The sequence below is a fragment of the Myotis nattereri genome (assembly GCF_964212035.1).
Source record: "Myotis nattereri genome assembly, chromosome: 9".
Lineage (NCBI taxonomy): Eukaryota > Metazoa > Chordata > Mammalia > Chiroptera > Vespertilionidae > Myotis > Myotis nattereri.
The window spans coordinates 71,375,279-71,396,118 of NC_138084.1; the positions used below are offsets into that span (position 1 = coordinate 71,375,279).

Below are 20,840 nucleotides of genomic sequence, written 5' to 3' on the forward strand. Positions count from 1 at the left end.
GATTGTTTTGTGTTTTGGTATTGAGTTGTACAAGTTGTTTTGTTTTTTTTTTTAATAAATTTTGAATATTAACCCCTTATTAGATGTGTCAGTGAATATGTTCTCCCATTCAGTGGGTTGTCTTTTCATTTTGTTGATGGTTTCCTTTGCTGTGCAAAAACTTTTTAGTTTGATGCAGTCCCATTTGTTTATTTTTTCTTTTGTTTCCCTTGCCCGAGGAGATATGTCAGAAATAATATTGCTATGAGAAATGTCTGAGATTTTACTGCCTATGTTTTCTTATAGTATTTTTATGGTTTTGAGTCTAATATTTAAGCCTCTAATCCATTTTGAGTTTATTTTTGTGTATGGTATAAGCAGGTGGCCTAGATTCATTTTTTTTTTTTTTGCATGAATCTGTTCAATTTTTCAACACGGTTTATTGAAGAGACTATCTTGACTCCATTGTATGCTCTTGCCTCCTTTGTTAGATGTTAATTGACCTTAAAGGTGTGGCTTATTTCTGGGCTTTCTATTCTGTTACATGATCTATGTCTTTTTATGCCACTGTCATGATGACTGTGGCCTGTGGTACAGTTAGATGTGATTTCTTAAGATTGCTGTGGCTATTTGGAGTCTTGTGGTTCAGTATAAATTGTTGGACTATTTGTTCTACTTCTGTGAAATATGACATTGATATCTTGATAGGAATTGCATTGAGTCTATAGATTTCTTTGGGCAGTATGGACATTTGAAATATGTTAACACATTGTGCACCAGTAGTTTTATTGCTAGCTTTACCCAGTGGCCAGATAAGTTTCTATTGAACTAGTACAAAAAACGTTTTACGAAGTATCATACTTTAAGAAGATATTAGCCTGTAAGAACATGTAATAAAAAACTTCATAATGCAGTGGGTATTTAATGGTAAGGCGTGCCTTTAACATTTATATAAAACACTGTGTAATAGGAAAACATGAGAATGCTTGTGACCCGTCCACAATGTGTTGTCTTCATACCCATGAACATGATACAGGCTTCCACTTATTTGTATTTTCTCCAGTTTCTTTCATCAGCATCTTATAATTTTTCGGAGTATAGGTCTTTTACATCTTTGGTTCAATTTATTCCTAGGAGTTTTATTTTTTGATGTAATTATAAATGGGATTATTTTCTTAGTTTCCCTTTCTGATAGTTCATTATTGGTGTATAAAAATGCAACTGATTTCTGGGTATTTATTTTGTATCCTGCTACTTTACTCAATTCATTTATCAGTTTTAGTAGTTTTTTGATGGAATCTTTAGGGTTCTCAAGTCTCTTTATTTCTTAGTTCTCACATCTGGCTATTTGTTGGCAAAGAAACAAGAACTCATCAAATACTTAGCATTCACACCTACTAAATGTTATTTAGCACAATTTTCTCTGCATATATAAAAAGCTCTACCAGCAAGTACTGAAGTGTACAAAAACCAGCAATGGAAAACCTACACATATACATATTATGTGAGTATATATATCTACTCTATATATTATATAATTATATCATATGATCATATTTTATATATATATAAAATACATGGACATATGTTCAGACATACAGCTGTATTCATTTGTTCATTCATTAACTGATTTATTATTTTATCTATTCATTCAAAAAATTTACTGTGTCAGGTATTAGGGTGACAAATTTTGGTCTTCATTTAGCTTCTTAAGTGTACCATGTTAGTTTCTCTTTCAAGACCTTTGCATAATGTTTCTTTGGTCTGGAATGGTTTTCTTTTCTCTCCTGTCTCCTTGCTGCCTAGTTGACTTTTACTTATTTTTCAGATATGTCACTTTTTAAAAGGAAACCCTTTGATATAGTAGATTACATAAGACGCCTATTACATGCTCTCATAGCATTCTCCTCCTTATCATTACGCTTGCCATCATGTGTTTTCTGGAACAGTTGTGGGATTATGTGTGCATTTACTGGATTTTCTGTCTTTCACCTACCTCAGGAAGGGTGAGACCATGTCTATTCTGATCACTACAGTGTGTCCAGTGCTCAGCACTGAGACTGATGCAGAGCAGGTGTTCTCATATTTTTAAAAATAAAGAAATGACTAAGTGGTGGACTTCTGTCTTCAAAGAGGTTACGTCTGTTTGAGTGGGTGAAGAAGCCAGAGGCTATTGTCTGATAAATGCTAAGGTGGAAGTAATCAGAAAACGCTTTGAAAGCCAGAAGAGCAGAGGCATCTATCTCTGTCTTGGAGTGTCAAGGAATGACCTGCATGATGAGTCTAAAGCAGATAACTAGCTAAGTGGGGTAGGTGGGAGAACAGAATTCCACTAAAAATCAAAACCAAACCCAAAACTAGTATGTACAGAAGCCTGTGAGTGAGAGAGGTAGTGGCGCATGTTCAGAAAACTCCAAGTGGTTCATCGTGGCTTGTGCAGAGATGTGATGTTGGGAGACTGGGACAGATGAGATGGGCCCACAGGTAAACGGTGTATCAAGCTCTGCTAAATGTTATTTAGCACAGTTTTGGGCTTTTTTCTTAGGGCAAAAATGTCCTCATTAGAGGACATTAAGCAGAGGAATTTATATGATAGGATTTATGATTCTGAATGGGTGTGTAGAGAATGTATTGCAGAGAAATTGGAAAGAAGCTTAATTAGTTAGGAGGCTTTTGAAATGATGCTAGACCAGGGGTCGGCAAACTCATTAGTCAACAGAGCCTAATTATCAATGGTACAATTATTGAAATTTCTTTTGAGAGCCAAATTTTTTAAACTTAAACTATATAGGTAGGTACATTGTTATTAACTTAATTAGGGTACTCCTAAGGCTTAGGAAGAGCCACACTCAAGGGGCCAAAGAGCCGCATGTGGCTCGCGAGCCACAGTTTGCCGACCATGATCCTAGACTATTGATCATAATGGCCTAAAACAACAAAGTGGTATTTGGGATAGAGAGAATAGCAGAATGTCACTGGAGTGCATCACACACATACACATTTTTTTAAAATATATTTTTTATTGATTAAGATATTACATATGTGTCCTTATCCCCACGTTACCCCCTACCCCTCCCCCGCCCATGCCCTCCCCCCCCCCCCCCGTTGTCGGTGTCCACTGGTTAGGCCTATATGCTTGCATATAAGTACTTTGGTTGATCTTTCCCCCTTACCCCCACCCTCCCCTACCTTCCCTCCAAGGCCCGACAGTCCAATCAATGCCTCTCCGTCTCTGGATCAGTCCTTGTTCATTAGTTTATGTTGTTCATTATATTCCACAAATGAATGAGATCCTGTGGTATTTATCCGCTCTCCAGTTCCATCCATGCTGTGGCAAATGGTATGAGTTCCTTTTTCTTCTTCCTCTTCTTAAAGAATACCTTTCAGCATTTCATATAATGCTGGTTTGGTGGTGATGAACTCCTTTAGCTTTTTCTTATCTGTGAAGCTCTTTATCTGACCTTCTATTCTGAATGATAGCTTTGCTGGATAAAGTAATCTTGGTTGTAGGTTCTTGGCTTTCATCACTTTGAATATTTCTTGCCACTCTCTTCTGGCCTGCATGGTTTCTGTTGAGAAATCAGCTGACAGTCGTATGGGTACTCCCTTGTAGGTAACTGACTGTCTTTCTCTTGCTGCTTTTAAGATTCTCTGTTTGTCTTTTGCTCTTGGCATTTTGATTATGATGTGTCTTGGTGTGGTCCTCTTTGGATTCCTTTTGTTTGGGGTTCTCTGCGCTTCCTGGACTTGTAAGTCTATTTCTTTCACCAGGTAGGGGAAGTTTTCTGTCATTATTTCTTCAAACAGGTTTTCAATATCTTGCCCTCTCTCTTCTTCTGGTACCCCTAAAATTCTGATGTTGGTACGCTTGAAGTTGTCCCAGAGGCTCCTTACACTATCTTCATATTTTTGGATTCTTTTTTCTTTTTTCTTTTTCGGTTGGGTATTTTTTGTTTCTTTGTATTTCAAATCTTTGACTTGATTCTTGGGATCCTCTTGTCTGCTGTTGGATCTCTGTATATTATTCTTTCTTTCAGTCAGTGTATGCTTAATTTCTAGTTGGTCTTTTTTCATATCCTCCAGGGTCTCACTAAATTTATCGGCGGTTTCCATAAAATTCTTGAAAAACCTTATAAACGTGGTTTTGACCTCTATATCCAGTCGTTTGCTTTCCTCCATTTCTGTCATTTGTGACCTGTTTCTTTGTCTCCGCATTTTTTATGCTTCCCTGTGTTGGTAGAGTGGTTTTGTGTGCTAGGTGTCCTGTAGGGCCCAGTGGCTCAGCCTCCCCAGTTACCTGAGGTGGACACTCTTGGTGTACCCCCTTGTGGGCTTTTTGCACAGTCTTATTGTAGTTATGCCTTGATTGTTGTAGGATCACTGGGAGGAATTGACCTACAGGCCAATCGGCAGTGAGAATCAGCTGTGTCTTCAGTGGGAGAACTTCTGTGCTGGAGACACCCTTCTGGGGCAAGACTTGCTTCAGTGGGGCTTTGGTGCTCACTGAGTCTGCCCCCTGAGTATGTCCCTTATGGATCTGAGGAGTTGTAATCTGGATGGTCCCCCTCTGACAACTGGGTACACTGGCTCTTGGATCTAAGGAGCTGCTAATTTAGCCTGTGCCTGAGGTTACCCAGCAGGAGCTATGAAGAGAACTGCAGATTCCCCTTCCTTTTTTGGAGTTTGGAGGTGCCCTGATGAGGCCCAGCTGTGAAGCAATGCAAGCTGCTGTGGAGTCTTGGGCCTTCTCTTGGAAGTTCTGGGTCTGTCTGGCCCAGCTGCAATTTGTTAGGTAATTTTCAGGTTGCAAAGGGCCAGGGCATTCATATGCAAAAGCCTCTGCTGCAGCCTGGGTGGGGTGGGGTCTCAGGGAATCAAAGGACGGAGCAAGCAGCCAAGGAGGATCCTCAGCCCTACCCGAAGGGGCCGCACGTCTCAGTGTCCCGATAATTGCTGCAAGCACCTTTGAGGGAAAGCCGCCCTCAAGTTCAGAGTTCTGTCTGCTGCCAGACAGTCCAGTTTCTTCCGGTATGAGTCCTGGGTCCCCAGAGGCTTCCCGGAACCGGAGTTCAGAGCAGTCGGGAGCTTGTGACTCCCTAAAGATTCAAAAAGACAGCCTCGTCCTCAGGTGCCAGCCCCTTTCTGCGAGCGCACGCGAGCCTCCGTACCTCTGCATTTTATTTCCGCAGCTCCTCTGGCTCTCAGTGTGCTTTTCTTTCCTTCTAGTTGTAGAATTTCCACTCAGCCAGCCTTCCTGTAGTTCTGGATGATGTCCGTTTTGTCTTTTCGTTGTATTTTTGAAGTTGTTGTGGGAGGCAGCAATTTCGGTGTTTACCTATACCGCCATCTTAGTTTCTCTCCCACACACACATTTTTTTTTATATATATATTTTATTGATTTTATACAGAGAGGAAGGGAGAGAGATAGAGAGCTAGAAACATCGATGAGAGAGAAACATCGATCAGCTGCTTCCTGCACATCTCCCACTGGGGATATGCCCGCAACCCAGGCACATGCCCTTGGCCGGAATCGAACCCGGGACCCCTCAGTCTGAAGGCCGACACTCTATCCACTGAGCCAAACCGGTTTCGGCCACACACACATTTTTACTAAAATAAAATTATATTCTGTATATTGTTCTGACAGTTTTAACTTAATTATATATCATAAAAAATCAAATATATCTTTATGTCTTTTATTTGCCAGTCTTGGTTCAGGCATACATATACTCTCCTAGATTTTTCTAAAATATTTATTGTTCAGTTTTTTTACATTTTAAGCTTTTAATTGATCTGGAATTTTGTTGTTGTTGTGAGATGGGATTTAATTTTACTGTTTTCCAGATAGTTAGTTAGTACCACTTATTAAATAAACCATTCTTCCTCCATTGAATTAAAATACAATTTTGTGATATATTAAAACTTATATGCACAAATTTACTTCTGAATTTACTTGTTCTCTACTATGACTCAATAATCTTTGTTTATATGGAAATAAAAATTTTAACTATATTATGCTATATTTATTGTAATATCTGGTTCTTCCCTAGTAGTCTTCCTAATCAAACATTTGGGGATATTGTAGGCATTTATTCTTCCATGCATATTTAAAATTACTGTATTGATAATACTTGTTGAGACTATTTTGGTAGAATTTATATTTTTACTTGAGACCTGGTGCACAAAATTCCTGCACTGTGCAGGGAGGGAGTCCCTAAGCCTGGCCTGTGCCCTCTCACTGTCCGGGACCCCTCGGGGGATGTCCACCTGCTGGTTTAGGCCCACTCCCTGGGGGATCTGGCCTAAGCTGGCACTTAGACATCCCTCCTGCAGTCTGGGACCCCTCACTCCTTACTGCCTGCCTGCAGTGGAGGTGGGAGAGGCTCCTGCCACTGCCGTTGTGCTCACCAGCTGTTGGAGTCCGGCTTCTGGTTGAGTGTGTGTGTGTGTGCGGGGGGGGGGGGGGGGCGGAAGGAGTGCCGCTCAACCAAAAGCTGGGCTCGCTTCTCCTTAGCCCGGCCCCACCCCCCTTCCCACTGGTGGAGGATGCTGATCGGAGGCTGGGCCAACTGGGGGAGGGGCCATGGGAGGTTGTGGTGTCTTGGTTGCGCCCCGTCCCACCAACTGAAAATATTTTCTTCTTTAAGACTATCTTTATCTCTGTAGCTTAGTAATTTAACCAGATGTATCTAGATATGTGTGTGTGTGTGTGTGTGTGTGTGTGTGTGTGTGTGTGTACATGTTTACCAATCCTGGCTGGAACTGGTGCCCTTTCCACCAGCAGATTCAAGATTTCCTACATTTCGGGGAAAATTCTCTCTGTTAATGGTTTATTTATCATTATTTCTCTATTGATTCCGACTTCTCATTCTAGGTCATGCCGGTTTTAGAGATTGTACTTTTTCATGAGTTGTCCTACTACATCTGTTTGTAGTTAACAGGAAGATTACAGAAAAATATCTGTAATTCCAGGGAATACCTACTATTTTATAAGTAAGGCACAGGACATGCTTTGCTATTTGAACTGAGTGTTGGAGTGTATTTTTCTGATGCTATGCCTTTTAGTTTAGATGTAATTCTTGGGTGAATAAAAGTATTCCACAGTACTCAGGGCTTGGCTTCATCTCCATTATGCCATGTTTTTCACTGTTGAAATTATATACTGTGTATATTTTAAAGCATACCTTAGCATATCTTCAAAATATACAGACTGTAAACTTAATCATTACAAATATTTTTGTGCCTGAAGCACTTCACTATGCTTTTAATAATACCCTTTTATTATATAGGATATAATTATATAATATATAATATATATATATAATATTTATTTATTCTTAAATCTCCTCTGGGAGGCAGAGACCAACTTCATACATTTCTTTGCAGACTGGCATGACACTAGAATAATATATCAAAGGTAGTTGGCAAATGCCTAAAATGTTTCTTGACAAATCCTGTATGCTGCCACTTACATGTGGAATCTGAAAAAAACAAAATCATAGGAACAGAGAATAGAGTAGTGTTTATCAGGGTCTGGGTAGCTGGAGGGATATTGGGAGATGTTGGTCGAAGGCTACAAACTTCTAGTCAGAAGATGAAGAAGTTCTGGGGATCTAAGGCAGGGCACTGTGATTATAGTTAACAATAATGTATTATACACTTGAAAGTTAAGAGAGATAAGAGAGTATATCTTAAATGGTCTCACTACAAAAACGAGATGGTAATTATGTGATGTGATGAAGGTGTTTGCTAACACAGTGGTGATATCATTTTGCAACATATGAATATCACATTAACACATTCAAGTCACATAGTGTTATATGTCAATCATATCCCCATAAAGGTGCAAAAAATAATTGTTTCTCTAACAAGATAACCATCTCCTTAAAATATTGAAATCTCTTCACAGGTTGAACTTGAGATATAGTTACATTACTTAGATATTAGGTGGATGATGCTTAAGTAATTAATAAAAAATAATTATGAAGTGTCTGCAGAAGTGAGTAGTTGGAAGGTATTCAGCTCCTTGGTTGAAGTTTAAGCAACTTGCAGGTACAGCTCTTTCTTTGCTATTTTCCCATGTTAGTGGAGACTGATGCCCTTGTTGGATGATAAGTATGATCTCTGGACCAAAAAAGACACTAATTTGCCTCTTTTATTAATAGACCTCCTCTAGAGGATCCAGAACCCCAGATAGCACTATAACTTTGGTGCCATATCCCTCTATATTCACTTAGTTCTCAATGAAGTCAGTATTTCCATTTCCGGTCATTCTGATCGTTCTGGTCGTTTGGTTGTAACCGTCTCTTAGGCTTTTATATATATAGATCTGCATGTTCTTTTCTTGATGGCCTTTGAACAACCACTTTTTCTTCAAGTTTCCCCTCAAATATTATTTCCCTGAGGAAAGAGTCAGATATTGTTTTTATTTAAACTCCTTACTGAAGGACATGTTTTTTATTGATGAGAGAGAGGGAGAGAGAGAGAAAGATTGATGTGAGAGAGAAACATCTATCAGTTGCCACCCATAAATGCCCTGACTGGGGATTGAACCCGCAACCTGGGTATGTGTCCTGATGGATTGAACCTGTCATCTTTCTGTGTACAGGACGATGCTCCAAACAACTGAGCTACACTGGCCAGGGCCAGACATTCTTTTGATATCACTTCATAGGTATTCAAGTGTGACACTGTTATAGTCCAATCACAGTGTAATTTAATTATCTGTAGGGGCCCATGTGAGAAAAGAATGCATTTAGTATCTTGGTATCCTTAGATGTGGCACAACTGTAGCTTTAAAGACTTGATTTTAGTTATCCAACAAATACTTGGATGAATGTTTAGTTTCTATGAATGAAGTCTTACTCTCCATCTGCCAGGCATTATGCTGATGACAGGTATGCCGACATCAATGGGATAAGGTCATTGAGCTCAAGAAGTGCCCAGTGGGAAGTCAGATGAATAGCAGATGAGGGACAACGGTTTCATGTCATGAATGAACAGACTGTTTCATTTACAGTTGAAGTATATCAGCAGTTAGGCTATTCATTTTTTTTTTAAAGAGGTAGATTAACAGTAACTTAAAATTCTGACTTCTAACTTACTTGTTAGTAAAAGCAGTTTTCTTATAAGTTTGTCTCTTGAGGAAGTGTTTTCTTATAGACCTAAATGTCAGGTTGTCATAGTGTCTTGTGAAAGGAGGTGAGCACTGTCTATATGTTTCAAGTGATATACTGTATGTAGGGGGTTTGCATTAGTCGTAGGTGGAACCTTGGGAGTGAGAACTGCACTAGTTGTCTGAGCTGAACTACTTTCTTTGTACTTTCTACATTTTGAGATAAAATGGGAGTCTTGGCTACCGATTCATAACATATTTGCAAAAGTTGAAGGATCATTCCCTAGTTTTAATTTTTTAAATTCTAAGAATTTTTCCGTTTCTGATCTTGTACAGTTTAACAATTGTAAGATCAAAAAATGTTAGTTAACTGAATATTGTGGTTTATATAGAATGACCATGTATAGCATTGGAGTGTAATATTAAACATAATTCAGTTTTTCTTTATTGATACAAGTCACTTTTACATTCTAGTACGCCTTGGTGTTATCTGAGAACTAGCAATTCTTGTACCTTAAAGTCTAGAAATGCTTTTTAAGGCAGCAGGGTTTTAACTGAGAGTGCTGGACTCACAGAGTAATTTTTGTTGCCTCAGGTGAATTGACTTGTTATTTTTCTGGAAGATTTTTTGGGATTTTTGTTATTGGAAGTAGAACATAAGCACATAAGCTTATTGTAGTAGATTTGTACCTGTGTTCTTTATTTAACCATGAAAGCACTTTTAATGTTATGAAAAAATGCAAGCTAGAAGAAATTATAATTTTCTTTTCTGTGTATAAAGACCCTAAGCCCTTAAGATACAACTTTTCAAAATGTAGAAGCAATCCATGGACTATTTCCTGTGGCACATGAAATTTTGTAGTTCAGCAAATATAGTCAGGTTGTAAGAAATTTTATTTATTCTGAGTTTAGTTTTTTAAAAATTTATTTTATTGTTATTTTATTGCACATTTCCCTCATTCCTCTCCCTTTGCCTCCCCTCTACCCATCCCCCACCCAATCCCAGGCCTTCACTTGTCTAGTGTCTGTGTGTATGGGCTATGACTAATTTATACTTCTTAATCTCTTCTCCTTTTTCAACCATCCACCCCAACACCCCTCCCATATGTCAACCATCAAAATATTCTCTATAGCCCTAACTGACTTGGCTCAGTTGATAGAGCGTCAGCCTGCAGATTCAAGGGTCCCAGGTTCGATTCCGGTCAAGGGCATGTACCTTGGTTGTGGGCACATACCCAGTAGGGAGTGTGCAGGAGGCAGCTGATCGATGTTTCTCTCTCATCGATGTTTCTAGCTCTCTATCCCTCTCCCTTCCTCTCTGTAAAAAAATCAATGAAATATATATATATATATATATATATATATATATATATATATATATTTTTTTTTTTTTTAATATTCTCTATATCTATGAGCCTGTTTCTGTTCTGCTTGTTCGCTTATTTTGATTTTTAGATTTAATTGTTGATAGATATGTATTTATTGCCTTTTTATTCATCTTATTCTTTTTTAATTATTTTTAAAGTATATTTTTATTGATTTCAGAGAGAAGGGAGAGGGAGAGAGAGATAGAAACATCAGTGATGAGAGAGCATCATTGATTGGCTGCCTCCTGCATGCCCACTACTGGGGATCAAGCCTGCAACCTGGGCATGTGCCCTGACTGGGAATGGAACCATGACCTTCCTGTTCATAGGTCAACGCTCAACCACTCAGCCATGCCAGCTGGGCCATTTTTCTTATTCTTAATCTTATTTTTTTTCTTCTTCTTTTTAAAGAAGACTAATATTTTATGTAATACTGGTTTGGTGGTAATGAACTCCTTTAACTTTTTCTTGTCTTGGAAGTTCTATATCTGACCTTCAATTCTAAATGATAGCTTTGCTGATTAGAGTTATCTTGGTTATAGGCCCATGCTTTTCATCACTTTGAATATTTCTTGCCACTCCCTTCTGGCCTGCAAAATTTCTGTTGAGAAATCAACTGACAGTCATATGGTGCTCCTTTGCAGGTAGCTAAATGCTTTACTCTTGCTGCTTTTAAGATTCTCTCTTTGTCTTTAACCTTTGGCATTTTAATTATGATGTGTTTTGGTGTAGGCCTCTTTCGGTTTGTCTTGTTTGGAATTCTCTGTGATTTCTGGACTTGTTTGTATATTTCTTTCACCAGGTAATGGAAGTTTTATGTCATTATTTTTTCAAATGGATGTTCAGTTTCTTGATCCCTTTCTTCTCTTTCTGGGATCCTTATGATGTGAATGTTCGTTCACTTGAAGTTGACTCAGAGGGTCCTTATGCTGTCTTCATATTTTTGGGTTCTTTGTGCTTTTTGCTATTATGATTGAGTGTTTTCTGCCTCCTTATATTCCAAAGTCTTGATTTGATTCTCAGTGTCCTGTACTGTTGAATCCCTGTAAATTATTCTTTATTTCAGTTAGTGTATTCTTCGTTTCTGACTGGTCCTTTTTATGTTGTTGGTGTTCTAAGTTCCTTGAAGTTCTCATTAAGTTCCTTGAGCATCTGTATAATCATTGTTTTAAACTCTTTATCTGGTAGTTGTCTTGCTTCCACTTCATGTATTTCTTTTTCTAGAGATTTCTTATATTCTCTTATTTGTGACATATTTCTTTGTCTCTGCATTTTTGCTGTTTCCCTGTGTTTGCTTCTATGTATTAGGTAGCTATTCTATGTCTCTTATAGTTGGATCAGGGGCCAAACTGCAGTGCATATCATCTGTCTTGTTTTCTCCCACACTGGCTAACTGGACAGATAAATATTATTCTTATCAATTTTGGCTGGTATGATTGTTAGTGAATGCAACATATGCTGAAGGGTAATCTTGTAAAGTGACAATGTTACATGAGTGGTGACTGATGTTTTTATTTTAATAGGTGACTTTCTCAGCTAGCTTTGAACATCAATTCTATGAAACTAAAATTAATGTGAAATGCTTCTTAATAAAGGAATTCTTTTTCAATTAGATTTTGAGTTCTTTTAATTTCACATTGATTGTAAGAACTTCTCTGTCAAACTGGCCACTTACTTGGCTACCAAAGTTTTAGACTATAGAAAGCTCTCAAAAAATATTTGATGGTTTTTTTTTTTACTCTATTTGTTAACTAATATTGTTGACTGTGTTATTGCCTCACTCTTTAAAGCATGGTAGGTGGGGACAACAAACCAAGCCGTAGATAGTTTATTCTGCTCTGCACTCTAGCAGGGCACTACTAAAGTATTGTCTAATTTCCAGGACCTTTTTATACAATGGAGTAGACTAGGCAAGGGAATATTAATACACTAGCGGCTCCATGCACGAGATTTATGTACAGGTGGGGTCCCTAAGCCTTGTTGGCGATCAGGGCCAATTGGGGCCTTCTAGCTGCCAGCTGGGGCCTTCCTTCTGGCTGCTGGCTGGGGCCTTCCCTCCTGTGGCACCTCCCCTTGGCCGGCCCCGCCTTCCTGCCAGCAACTGGCTGCTGACTGGGGCCTTCCTGCCAGCAGCCAGCTGCCAGTCAGGGCTTTCCTGCTGGCTGCCAGTTGCTAGCCAGGGCCTTCCTGCTGGCTGCCGACCAGGGCCTGCTGGAAGTGGGGAGGTATCCTGGGAGGTTGGCTGGCTGTGGGAGGTTGGCTGTGCGAGTGCACTGACCAATAGGGGACAGCTCCTGCATTGAATGTCTGCCCCCTAGTGGTCAGTGCACATCATAGCAACCGGTCATTCTGACATTCCGGTTGCTTAGGCTTTTATATAGTATACAGATAAACTACATGTATTGATTTTAGCTGTTGGGAAGGAGAAAAATCCTCTATGCTTCTAGGTTCTTCTGGCTGGTCTAGGAATTCAATTGCCATGAGACATATTTACAGACGAAAAACCAACTTAATTACATATGTACTGGGGCGCCATGGGAACATGGGGCCCAGAGATGGTCAGCAATTGGGGCATATATGCCATTATGAATTAAGAAGAGGGGTAGAAGTCTGCTACTTCAGAGGGGAGGAAGGCAGTTCACATGGAGATGAATAAATATATGTTTACTGGGCCATGAGTAGACAATGGGATACAGAGAGGACTTTGGTCTCTAAGCCCTATCACACCTAACTTATTCTCTTTGTAGTTATCTCTGGTGAAAGCTCTTTCTAGACTAGGCTGTTTATCTAAATTCTCTTAGGCAGTTAAGGGGGAGGTAAAAAGCCCTTCCTGAGTCTTTTGTTTCTTAAAAAGAATCAGCCTAAAATAAACTCATGACGAGGAGACATATTTTGGGGTGGTAAATTTCTGTTTCCCAACACAGCCAAAATTAAAGGAGAAGCCATAGAGTGAGTCTAATAGAAGCTTTCTCGTGTAAAAAAATATTTTTATTGATTTTAGAGACAGAGGAAGGAAGAGGGAGAGAGAAAGAGAAACATCGATGTGAGAGTGCAACATCAATTAGCTACCTTCTGCACTCCCCCTACTGGGGATCAAGCCCACCACAGGGGCATCTGGCCTGACTAGGAATTGAACCAGCAACCTTTTGATACACAAGGCCCAACCGACTGAGCCACACTGGGCAGGGCAAAGCTTTCTTTAGCATACAGATTCAACTCTTTTATATGTATTCCTCTTTGGACCATAAATTCCCTCCTTATTTTGCCTCAGATTATCCTGAAGGGTGAATCTACTTGATCACATGTGCCTCTGTTTCTAATTACTACATAATACATTGTGTGTGTGTGTGTGTGTGTGCGTGTGTGTATGATTTTTTCATTATAATTGCATTACTATGAGGTAGAGTTCTTTTTTTCCATAGCATCTAGGAATAAATATGAACTTAGAAAACTTAACAAAGACCTTTAACTCTATCTGCTCAGATTTCTACTCCACTCCTGGCTGTTCTTACCTTTGTTACAGGTGAAAGAATGCAAACCATTTCACAGTTCTGCCATTTTAAATTTCTTGTTTTTGTCTCTCCCTGGGGACCTATAGGACTTCCCCAGAGACTGCTAACTTAAGTCCTCTATTTTCCCTAGATAACCTGACACATTTCCTCATATACCACAGATGCCCTTTCTGGTTGATATTTACCACTTAACAAATGAATTTTGATAAGTAAGATGGCATATTGGATGGACATAATATAGAGCCAATCTTATAGTTATCTTTATAAAGATCCTTTAACAATGAGGGAGATCATTAAGGAAAAGGTATTATTTGTGCTAATTACAGCAAACGGAGTAGGGTGTTGAAAAGAAAAGTTAGATTAGCAGCAAAAGTAAAAGTTATTGCTCCATGTGCTGGGGGAGGAATGAATAGGTGAAACAGAGAGAATTTTTAGGGCAGGGAAACTACTCTGGATGAGACTTTAATGGTGAACACATGTCATTACACATTTGTCATAACCCAAGGAATATAATACCAAGAGTGAACCCTAATGTAAACTCTGGACTTTGGGTGATAATGTTGTGTCATTGTAGGTTCATTGATTGTAATGCATGTACTGCTGCAGTGCACTATGTTGATAGTGGAAGGGGGGCTTGTGTGCAGAGGGGAAGGGGGGTATATAGAAAATATCTTTACATTCTGCTCAATTTTGCTTTGAACTTAAAACTATTCTAAAAAATGAAGCCTGTTTAAAAACATACAGAATAGTTTATGCTCATTAACATTTTAGAACCATCCAGAAGATGAAATGTACTTTCTCTGACTCAAGATGAATGAGTTAACCTATTTGGGAGATTTGTCTACCTCTCATGTTTCACTCTCTAGCTATGCCATTTAATAAGTACTTAAAAGCTTTAAATTTAGTTGTTTATATTATTCTTCACTAACATTTGCTTCCCATTTACCTCTAGGATTGAAGTTCGAGGAAATTCAAGAACGATTTGGTGAGGAGTTCTTTAATATATGCTTTGATGAGAACGAGAGAGTCCTTCGAGCTGTCGGTGGCACGTTGCAGGACTTCTTTAATGGCTTCGATGCTTTGTTGGAACACATTAGAACTTCTTTTGGAAAACAGGCCACCCTGGAGTCACCATCATTCCTATGCAAAGAGCTCCCTGAAGGTGCTCTCATGCTCCACTACTTCCACCCTCACCAGATTGTGGGCTTTGCGATGCTGGGGATGATTAAGGCCGCAGGAAAGAAGATCTATCGGCTGGATGTGGAAGTGGAACAGGTGGCAAATGAGTTATGCTCCGATGGCTCAAACCCAGGCAACTGTAGCTGTCTCACTTTTCTTATCAAAGAATGTGAAAATACTACTATCTCGAAGAACCTTCCACAGGGAACCTCCCAAGTTCCCGAGGACCTCAGAATTAGCATCAACACCTTCTGCAGAGCCTTTCCTTTCCACTTGATGTTTGACCCCCACATGGCAGTCCTTCAGCTGGGGGAAGGCCTGCGGAAGCAGCTTCGATGCGACACTCACAAAGTGCTCAAGTTTGAGGACTGCTTCGAGATCGTTTCTCCGAAGGTGACTGCCACCTTCGAAAGGGTCCTGTTGCGACTGTCCACCCCATTTGTGATTAGGACCAAGCCTGAGGCTTCTGGAACGGAAAATAAAGACAAGGTAAGTGGCCGTGAGCTTGAGATGGGTGATGGGAACTAGAAGAGTGCATAATTATTTCAGTAAATTACATGCTGGCTGTACTTGTAATTATTTAGGCAAGAGAGCTTAAAGTGCCATTTAGAAAATTACTGGTCCCTGGATGTATGTAATAAGATTTGGCCCTATTCCCAGCCATTTTGCATAGTGTTTGCCTCTTCCATTAATTTATTTCAGCATATAAAAAGAAGACATTTATTAATATGAGCCATAGTAATTATAAAAATGATAAGGTTCACTAAAAATCTGGTATTGTAAACCCATGAATATATCCACTGATTGAAGACAAATTATGAGAGAAAAGGTAACCCTGGTTTCAGCATTGTGGGACTTGCTTGCCTTATCCTTAAATAAATATAGGTCAGGAATTAGCTACACTTTGAATATGTTCTGTTCTAAATTTCATAATCTAGGAACATCTGGTTTACATTCTAGTTTTGTCTTAACATGCAGAATAAGGTATTTTCTAAAAGTTGGAAATAGAGCAACTATCTCAGAGTTTCAATTAAATTTTAATATTGAAATAAAGACTCATTTCCTTGAACAGTGGATCTAGGAATGTTTATTGTGAATTTTTTTGAAACCCTTTTGGGAACATCTGGATTATAAATTATAAATAAATACGAAAAGACAACAGAAGTACATCATAAGTAGTTGAGTGTAAACAAATCTATTCCCTCAGGTAAATTTTATTTTTAGAAAAAAGCCAACATTAAAATAAATAATAAGATATAAAGAAAAATTAGCTATTACTATTTTAAATTTGGTAATGTAATTTCAGTAATTAAAAGGAAAACTAATGCTAATTATCAGAGTAGACATTTGAATGTACATTTAGTTTTCAATAGAGATTTTTTAAAATATTTTGTATCAAGATAAATAAAGATGTGTTAGGCTTATTCCCAATCATTTTGGGAAAGCTGTTGGCTTTCAGAAATGAATTGGTTTCTCTGGGCCAAAAGAAGAGTTGCAGAAACAATTAAAAACTCAGTGAATGAATAATCTACACATATTTTAGAGTGCCTGCAATAAAAAAGGAAATAGTTTCCTAAAGGCAGAATCAGATATTTTTGAGGATTTTAAACAACATTGTTTCATAACTGATTCATTTTTATAATTTTGAAAATCAATGGAAAATTTTTAAACAAAATATTAGAAAAAGATGGAAGGATGCACAACCATTTAGTACAGGGGTCCTCAAACTATGTCCCGCAGGCCACATGCGGCCCGCCGAAAACATTTATCCGGCCCACCAGGTGTTTTTGCCGCTGCTGCCTGTCCTGCTTAGTAGCCGACTCGTCCCAGGCCCGCAGTGCGCATGTGTGGAATGTCTGAGGGACAGTGAACTGGCCCCCTGTTTAAAAAGTTTGAGGACCTCTGATTTAGTATAACTGAATCAGGTGATTTAGGAAAAACCATCCAGTCGTATTTTCATCATATAAGTTCAGAGACTAGAAAACATCTAAGGAAAGCCTGAAGATTCCATTTTAGTACATTTTTAGATATTTTAGTCTGAATGAACTATATTATTCCTATTTGATTACACATGATGTTTTAAATAATATTTTTCGCATGTGCAAAATATCTTATCTAATAAAGAGGTAATATGCAAATTGACCATCACTCCAGCACACAAGATGGCCACCATCCTGTGGTCAAAGATGGCCGCCCTCATGTGGACACAAATGGCTGGCAGAGGAGAGCAGTTGGGGGTGACCAGGCCTGCAGGGGAGGGCAGTTAGGGGCAATCAGGCTGGTAGGGGAGTGGTTAGGGAGTGATCAGGCCGGCAGGTAGAAGCGGTTTGGGGCAATAAGGCAGGTAGGCAGGCAAGAGGTTGGGAGTCAGCAGTCCTGGATTGTGAGAGGGATGTCCGACTGCCCATTTAGGCCCGATCTCACCCGGTGGGATAAGCCCTAAATTGGCAGTCGGACATCCCTCAAGGGGTCTCAGATTGGAGAGGGTTCAGTCTGGGCTGAGGGACACCCCACCCCAATGCACGAATTTGTGCATTGGGCCTCTAGTATATTCAATAGTTGCTATCCATTTTGAAACTCTTTAGATTGGAAGATAGTTGTTAAATGTGTATTTTTGTCCCTATTTGTAGCTGTGTTAAAACCGGAATTATTATAGCTTTGTACCATAGGGACTCTTAAAGCTGTTGATTCTGTCTTAAAGAAGTACAATATTTGGCTAGGAGGATTTGCAGCATCTTTGGCCTTTAGAATGGAAGTTAATATTTTTGAAATGGGCCTACAGTAGAATGTGTTATTACCAATGTTAATTGCTTTATATTTTTTTGGTAGACTTGAGAAAAATTAATTCAATTTAAAGTTACTGCTTCAGATTCCCCCCACCATTCATAATTCATCCGGCTGGTATTTCTATTTAATTTGTATACCAGGGTAAGAAATAGACATAATGAAATGATGACTCAAATGCCAAGGCCCCCTGCCAGTTCCAATAATAAGGGACTGTGCTTATTGAGAAGATGCAATTATAATTTAAACATGTTAGTGGCAGTTTAAAAATAAAGCAATAGGCAGGATTTTCAGTTAGAATAAGAATAACAGTCTAGCTATCCTATATCAGCATTTCTGCTTTTTACCTGTGTTTACCAGGATGAATTATTTGTGAGGCTATAGTTGGCCCAAATGGGAACCATAGTTAATAAAGTTGTGACATGGAGTCTTAACTAGATAGATAACATTTTTACATTATTATGTTGCCAAATTCCAAATTTGTAGTTACTTAAACCATGGAAAGAAGAAAGAAAAATCAGGGTTAAAAATTATGATTCTGTTGATAAAGTTGACCTTGATATTCATTATTTTCCTCATAATAGCTCCATGTTATTTCATGTTTCTAATTCTTTAGTGGGCTTTGATAATAAAGTGCTTTTAAAAAATAATTTAGGATATTTATTTCTTACTCTAACAGTGAAGGCTTTTATAGTAATTTAAATATTTTGGCTATTCATTTTAATACCTATGAGCTACCACCCCTGTTGTCAAACAACAACAACAAAACAAACCAACAAAAACATGAAGTCAAATGACAGTAAATCATTTGCAAATTGAACAATAATGCTTTAGCTAAATCATGATCTTTGTCATTTTGTGTTGTCAGTCAGTGGTTAATTGCATGGCAAGGGGTGAAGCATACTTGTGAGCAATTTGTTGAGATACTGATGAAACAGAAAATCATCATTGTAGTTTTAAAGAGTTATAAAGACATAAGGGTTGGTTACCAAGAAGCAAGAATGTCACTGACAGGCAACTGATGCCAGTAATTGTGGCCAGGTTTTAATTAAACAGAATTTTGAGGTAGAATGAACTCTTCCAGATGGCTTGAACAAGCTTTGATTTCCATTTTATTTTTTCCCCCTCTACATCTTCTCTAAGTGATCATCCATGCCTCACATATTCTTCTTTCTCAATTTTATTTTTTCCCATATGGCATTCCTATGTTTTTGTTTTTCTTTAAGCTCAACTTCCTTTTTTTTCCATCATCTTCTCTTATCAGATGTCAGGCATTAAATATGAATCAATTGGTTAATTATTTTATTATTTAAAAAATTTTGTTGTTAAGTTTCACCCTAGGATATTTTTTTCCATTGATTTTTAGAGAGAGAAGAAAGGAGAAAGGAAGAGAAAGAGAAGGAAACATCAATTGAGATAGACACATCAATTGGTTGCCTCCTGAACCTGCCTGACCAGGGCCTGGGTCCAACTTGCAACCCAGGAATGTGCCTTTGACTAGGAATCGAACCACTGATCCTTCAGTGTGCAGGCCCACACTCTAACCACTGAGAGAAACCAGCCAGGGAAGTTAATTATTTTAAAAGACAGATTCAGCATTGGGAGTTAAGATTGAATTGGGAATCCATGTTATTGTGCTGTGTATCTTTCAGGTCATTCTAATCTAATATTGTTCTGAGAATTTGGAAGTTTATCACATAGGTCTTTTGAGGCATTGTGGCAGTTTAAGAAGAAATTTTTGCAGTCCGATATGCAGTTTAGATATTAACATTTGGTCACAGAAACCTAACTCATTGACATGGACTCCAAAGCGAGGTTTTTTTGTATGTAAGAGACTGCGTTTGTAGGACTATTATAAATAAGTGGAATGGCACATAGTCTCCCTCTGCACTGTGGGTCGTGAGGTGTGGGGCAAGTGGCCACAGACTGAGGGGGAGGTATCTCTGACAATCATGATTGTAGTAAGTCTCATAATCTCTGAGCCTCAAATTTATTCATTTGGAAATTAAGGAGCCTAGAGCAATCATTCATATTTTTACTCATTAGAAGCCATTCTTAGCAATATATAAATTTATATGAATTCAGTTGGTCATGAAGCTTTCTATCATTCCTGTAATTCAACGAATTCAGATGCATTTTTAGAGAGGCAGAGGGGAATCTGACTCTTCAACCATAGAGAGCTCATTCTGTTCTCAAGGCGAAGTTAAAATAATTCCCTGGCAGCTTACGCTGTCAAATAACTCAGAAAGTTATTTGTGAGGATTAAATGACACACTCCATGTGAGTTCTTATTAAATCTTCAGCTCTAGGTGAAGTGTTAAATAAATGTTCATTATTTTCACTTCTACCATGATTAGCATTATTGTTTCTTTCTACTTGTATCATTCCTCCTATCCAGTTTCTGCTTCATTTCTTGCCCCTGGAGGTGGTCAGCATGTTTAATAATTTTAGAGAAATAACAAGCGTACCTAACATCTTCACAAAATATGACTTGGGCCCTGCTTCTTGTCTTTTTTAAAAATTGATTTGAGAAAGAGAGGGAGAGAGAGGTAGAGAGAGAGAGACCCATTAGTTGTTGTTCCACTTACATATGCGTTCATTAGTTGCTTCTCATCTCTGCTCTGACCGGGCAATCACACCTGCAACCTTGGTGCACGGGGAGGACGCTCCAATCAACTGAGCAACCGGCCAGGGCTTGTCTTCTTCACAGACTGGAAGACGCCCTTGTCACTTATTCTGTAGGAACTCTGGATCTGTTTTCTCTGTAGACTATCATTGCTTTAAAATTCCTAGCCTCCTTTTCCGTTCGGAACCAAGTTTTCTGTTAGCTGTGTCTACTAACGCCTCTCATGCTCCTTCGTTACAGCACTCAGCTGTGCCAGTGGCTCCTAAAATAAAATGGAC

The 20,840-nt window shown here is 38.7% G+C and overlaps 1 protein-coding gene across 1 annotated transcript in view; it reads left to right on the forward strand.

Moving 5' to 3' along the window:
* The window catches only part of GUCY1A2 (guanylate cyclase 1 soluble subunit alpha 2), a gene marked incomplete at its 5' end in the record, with an annotated part of 274,517 nt that overhangs the window by 63,006 nt on the left and 190,671 nt on the right, over positions 1-20,840 (forward strand). The window contains one exon of the mRNA XM_081098790.1: positions 14,926-15,641. Coding sequence (XP_080954916.1) covers positions 14,926-15,641 — 716 coding nt within the window. The remainder of the gene's footprint in view (positions 1-14,925; positions 15,642-20,840) is intronic.